The sequence below is a fragment of the Nanorana parkeri genome, unplaced genomic scaffold, assembly GCF_000935625.1.
Source record: "Nanorana parkeri isolate BGI_ZX_2015 unplaced genomic scaffold, ASM93562v1 scaffold652, whole genome shotgun sequence".
In the NCBI taxonomy this organism is placed as follows: domain Eukaryota; kingdom Metazoa; phylum Chordata; class Amphibia; order Anura; family Dicroglossidae; genus Nanorana; species Nanorana parkeri.
In genome coordinates, this window is record NW_017306920.1 from 789,834 (window position 1) to 795,851 (window position 6,018).

A 6,018-nucleotide genomic window follows, 5' to 3' on the forward strand; every position below is an offset into this window, starting at 1 on the left:
CCCTTGATACAGTGGGACATTCTTCCCACCTGCCCTCAGTGTAGCAGGTCATTTTTCCCAATGACCCCCAATTTAAAGATGCATACTTCCTACTGACCTCTAATGTACCAGAGCATGCTTCACACTGACCACCAATGTAGTGATGTCGATTTCCCAGTGACCCCCCCCCAAAAAAAAGATGGGACATTTCCAAAGTGCATTCTTTCCACTAATCCACAATGTAGCAGGGCATCCTTCCCTTTGATCCACCCAATGGAGAGGGGCATTCTTCACATTGACCCACCCAACGTAGAGGGGCATTCTTCTTTGACCCACCCAATGAAGAGGGGCATTCTTCCCTTCGATCCACCCAATGAAGAGGGGCATTCTTCCCTTTGACCCACCCAATGCAGAGGGGCATTCTTCCAATTGAGCTCCAATGTAACAGGGCATTCTTTTCAATGATCCCTAATGTAGCAGAGCATTCTTTCCCTGACCCCCCCTCCCCATCCCCCCCAGGCTGTATTATAGTAGTAGAGCGTTTCTTCTATATGCCCTTAAGCAAAATCAATCTTTACATTTCCAAATTACTGAGAAGTGTTAAATTTGCTTACAGTTTCAATTTAAGTTGTCTGAACACCTTTAGATCAGCATTCAAGGTGGCACCGAACTAGATTTGGCAAGCAGCAGATTCGACTGAACAAGAGCTAAATTTACACACCAACATGGCCACCATTAAAGTCATTTTGGAAGGGCAATTGTGGAAGTAAAAGTTGACCTGTTGCTCTGACGGACAGCAGGTGAAAAATGCCACCTTAGAGATGTCCCTTATGGTGTAAAATACCTGAGCTATGTTCTTGTTGAGAAGGTATACTCCGTAGTCAAATTGCAGCTTTTCACCTCCTTTCGGATACAAAGGAAACCTGGAAAACCAAAACAGAATGGTGAAAGAATCATGAATATGACATTAGTAAAATATTTTATCTACAAACATTTCAAGAGACTACGAATACACAGGCAGATTACCCTCATAATACAATACAGTGGTACCTCAGTTCACAAACTTAATTTGTTCCACGATTCTTAACGCGAACCGAATTGGTCACGAACCAGCTCAAATTTCCCCATAAGGTTCAATGTAAATAAGGTAAATCCATTCTGACCCCTACGAGCATGGTTGCAAACCGATTTTGGTCGCAAACAGAATCAAATTTTCCCATAGGGTTCAAGGTAAATGAGGTTAATCCGTTCTGAACCATATGTAAATGTTTTCTCGTCACCTTTGGTACCGCTCTGCGCGTTCTTGTCACCTTCAGTACCGCTCTGTGCGTTCTTGTCACCTTCAGTACCGCTCTGCGCATTCTTGTCACCACCATGCTTGCTCTGCACTTTCTTGGGAGCCATGCTGGATTGAATAATACTGTAGAGTACTGTATGTGTTAAAAAGCACACAAAAAAGCTTCACAGCAAGTGTGCACAGGTCTGTCTGCGACCGCGATCTCGACTAGAGGAAGCCACAACCACGAGTCAGAGCGGGGAAGAGGGCCGCGGTCGTGTTGGTCACCCGATTTGGAGTTCGCGAATGGAAGCAAAATGTTGCCGAACTTCCTGTTCGCTAACCAAATTGTCCGCGAACAGAAGCGTTCGTGAACTGAGGTGTTACTGCATATGGCTACAAGTTTGTAGACACCTGACCATCCCCCATTCTCCTGAATGGCGTAATTTAGAAGTTTCAAGGTGACCACCGGTGCACTTAAACAATCACAATGGGGGGAATTTATCAAAACTGGAGCAGATAAAATCTGGAGCAGTTGCCCAGGGTAACCAATCAGCTTCTCTCTTCAGTTTGTTCAGTTAAGAATTGAAAATGAAAGAGAGAAGCTGATTGGTTGCCATGCACAGCTGCTTCAGGTTTGATAAATTTCCTTCAAATGCTCTCCCCCATTTTCTACAGATCACTTAGAACCAATAGAAAGCACTAAAATCTCATTTCATTTTATAGCCCCATATCAGTTCTTTGGCCTCATCTTACCTGCAGAATCACGGCACTTCTTAAATACTTTTAGGATCTCCAAAGCTCGTTAGACTTTTACTGTCACCTTAAACTGCAAAGGATCTATGCTTCATAAACTGCCCTTCATACTTCGGCAGGGTTATAGGGATCAGAGTATCTCTATAGTGATGCCAAGTGATTTATAAAAAGGAACCTATCCGGAGGCCCCTCTCCGATGGAGACCTCTCTTATATGCTCACAAAGAAGGAAACTGTACTGAGCTCTCAGCCACCTGCCATTCAAAGAGGCTTGGAAACCAAACAACTGCTTGCAAGAAAAAGTTTAACAACTCTCAGCTGGATTTAATTGTGCATGAAACATGTGGCTTAAATCCTACATTTCTGCTAATCAGTAATTTGCCCGTCCACCAGCAAATTATATCATTTTTTTCCTCTTTCAGATAATACATTCAAGGCAAGACGAGGCAATGCAGAAAACACATGAATGTTAACAGTCTAATAAAGTCTGGAATATCAAAAAAGATGATGAATGTACCTCATTGTTAGCATAGCTAGGGAGATGGGCGCTGCCAAACTGCTCAATGTAAAGAGAAGTTTTTGGCTGGGTTCACACCTGGGCGTACCATAGGCGCGTTTTTTCTGCTCGTTTTTGCGTTCAGTGAAACGCGCATTCGACACTCATTTTTATACCTCCCTGGCGTTATGATTTTTTTCCCTTATTTTCTCTACCCTTTTTTTCTGTTTGTTTTTTTTTTTACAAAACTTTCAAACTTTCCGCCGATTCCGCCCCCCTGCGACGTGGCCGCTCGCAAGGGACAGAATCCGGAAGTCGGCAGCGGCCGGAGGACACAGCCGGGATCGCGGACAAGGCAAGTCCTACGCTGTATTCCCGAGTGTGGCTCGGGGTTACCGCTTTGTTAACCCCGAGTCAGACTCGGGAATACCAATGGATACACGCGGAAAAACGCCCCAAAGAAGTTCCTGTACTTGTTTGGGCGTAGGGCGTTGCGGCCAACTAGATTGGCTAATCCTTGGCGTCTCATAAGAAGCTGTACCCATACACTGTTTGGCCGAAGATTGCAGGGCCAGCCTGTAATGTAACCTTGGGCATTAGGCTGTGGATGTGGCACTACCCAGATACCTAGTATAACCGTTTGTTAGCCGCAAAGAACTTTACAGGTCCAGAACCATATCACAGCCTCCGTTGTGTACCTGAAGACTCATTCAGTAAGTATGGACGGGGTAAACGTCACCTTGAATGCGACCTTCAGGAATAGTTCTGGAATGTGAACTTTGGGCACTGGTCTCTGTATGTGGCAATCTCCGGCACAGTTTTGTTAGCCACAGAGCGCCCTCCAGCTACACCACTGAGGACTAGTTTTGTGAATGCGGCATACTATTGAGCGCCACCATTATTTTCCGTATTCTGACAGGACACGGTTAACGCACTGTCATTTTTTTTATATCACCAACTCCTGTGTTGTGTATGCTCTACAATCCCTGTTCCCACCTTTCAGTGTGAAGTTCCTCTGCCATTGCTCTTATGCAAGGGTCACACAGTTAGTGCCTTGGCAAGTCCTTTCTGCCGCCTATAGAGACTCAGTCACAGTCACCTCCAGCTATTTAAACCTCTCCTGCTCACAGCTGCTGTTTTTTTTTGAATACCCAAGGTATATTCCTGGCATGTTTAAAGTTGTGGGCAACATGTCAGATCCCCAAAGAAGAGGAATCTGGCCTAAGGGTCAATCCATCTCAATATCCATTAACAAGATAAGTCTATTAAAATAGTAAGACACGGAGCTCTTCATTTGGTGCTTTACAGCCCTGTGTGTACAGGGTCAGGTAACTGCAGAGCTCTCAGTTCACAACCTCTGCTGTAACCTCCGATAGTTATCATTGTGTGTAAGCCTCCACATGGCAATACATCCGGATATATGGCAAAGCAGCATATAGGAGGACTCTTCCTATTTATCAAGAAATTTGTTTCTTCAGTCAAGAGTCATCTATATGCAGCCAATACACACAATCAGGTATAACCTCTCCCACTCCCATCATGCTACAGTTTTTTTGCTGGTTTCCTAGGAGGATGGACATCTCTTTTCCTGTTCATCAAGAAATTTGTTTCTTTAAATCAAAAGTCTAAAAAAAATGGGGAAACTTCTCTCTTGAGACAAGAGATGTCCATCCTTCTAGGACACCAGCAAAAAAACTAAACTGTAGCATTATGGATGTGGGAGAAGTTATACCTGACTGGGTAACTGCTTGTTCGCCAGTGTCCAATTCAGCCAAAAGCCAACAGCATAACCAGCTTGTTTCCGGTTTAGGTTTGATCTCGTGTCCCTTAATGAATAAAGAGTTACAGTTTGCTAGTGTAAAACAAATGTAGTCAGCTTAGACTCATCAATGGTGATACAACTGCTTAAAAGAGAACTATGGGATATCCCTTTTATCTCATAGTTCTCTTAAGGGTCACAGGAGGACATATACGAATGTCCTCCTGTGACCCAAAGTTCAGTCACAGGCTATTGCCCGCTATATACTGAGAGCGCTGCAGCCGGGACAAATCCCAACAATCCTGTCGAGATCCACCCATCTGGCTGATTGACAGTGGGCTCTGGCCGCCCCTGCTTCATCCATCTCTCCAGTCAGCACTGGAGGATCGGAGAGGAGAGAGAGGGTGGAATCCCTGCGGGGAGCCATGACTGACAGTCACCGCTCTCTGCAGGGAGATGATCACGAAGTGAGCGAGCGACGGCATGTGCTCGCTTACTTCCCGATCTATAGAGCCGACCTGTGACAGTTTCAATGTCACACGTCAGTTCTAACTATGAGGATGAGTGTAAATCATTCACCTCATAGTTCTCCTTTAATCATTCTAAAACTCGAAACAGAAATGTCCTACATAAAAATCTCTGTTCTGAACTCCATGTCAAAGACTAGGAAAAGATCACATGGTCTCTGGCTTCTAGTGTCACTCCTAATAAGAAATGTACATTAGACTGGCTGCCCAGTAAAAGAAGTCTTGAAAAGCCTGCTTTCTCCTCGTCGTCCCTGAGGCTCACTTGGCTCCTCTGGGAGCCCGGAACCACTGCGCCCTGCATTAGGGGTAGAGCATTCACCAAGCTCCTCTAGGCAGAATACGCAGATAGTGCTAAGTTCTGAGAGCTTTTGGATTTGGAACGGTTAGAATCCCAGCAGCAGCCACCAGGTAAATGTCCCCAATCTGCCCTGAATGAAGGCAAAGGACACATCAGGGGTCTAACAGAAAACATTATGTCTCCCTAAAGAGTATCTGTTACTCCCTCTAAAATATATCATAGGGGACTGACTGTGATCGTAAAAAATGAAGTAACATTTTTTTATTAATTATAAAAAGAGATTTTAAAAGACCTGCACATACATATAGAAGAAGCGAGGACTTCTGGACGTACTCAGTTGCCTATTGAGATACATACATTAGGTATTCCCACACAACCCAAAGGCAGAGTCTTATAGTCATCTCAAGTGCAACTCTAAAGTGTTTTTTTTACAATTTTGGGTATTGTACTTTTTCCCATTAAACTGGCCATACACCTATAGATTATCTGCAGCTTTTCTATGGTCAGAGGAAAAATTGCAACAGATTCCTCCATCTACGCTAAACTGTGTGGATGGAGCAATCTCCCGGTGGGCCAGCTTCAGTATCTTGCTAGTCGGCCCCGTTGGCTCTCAAAACACCTGAACAATGCCTGCACCCAATCAGATTGTTCAGGTATTTTGACAGCCAGCGGGGCCAACTAGCAAGATACTGTGGGAGATTCCTCCATGCACACAGTTTAGCGTAGATGGAGGACTCTGTTGCACTTTTTCCATATGACCATAGAAAATCTGCATATAATCTATAGGTGTAGGGCCAGCTTTAGGGCAATAGTGAGGACAACTCAGCACCTGAAAGGTATACCAGAAAACTTTGCAAGTTGCAATGAGTCAGTGAGTCTAAAATAAGGTTTCATATGGAGAACAGACGTGATTTATTTAAACGTTAAT

General features: G+C 44.4%; 1 protein-coding gene across 1 annotated transcript in view; it reads right to left on the minus strand.

Annotated features, from left to right (window-relative positions):
* Window positions 1-6,018, minus strand: part of UVRAG (UV radiation resistance associated) — a 93,884-nt gene that overhangs the window by 18,146 nt on the left and 69,720 nt on the right. The window contains exon 13 of the mRNA XM_018563315.1: window positions 824-902. Within this exon, the coding sequence (XP_018418817.1) occupies window positions 824-902 (79 nt within the window). The remainder of the gene's footprint in view (window positions 1-823; window positions 903-6,018) is intronic.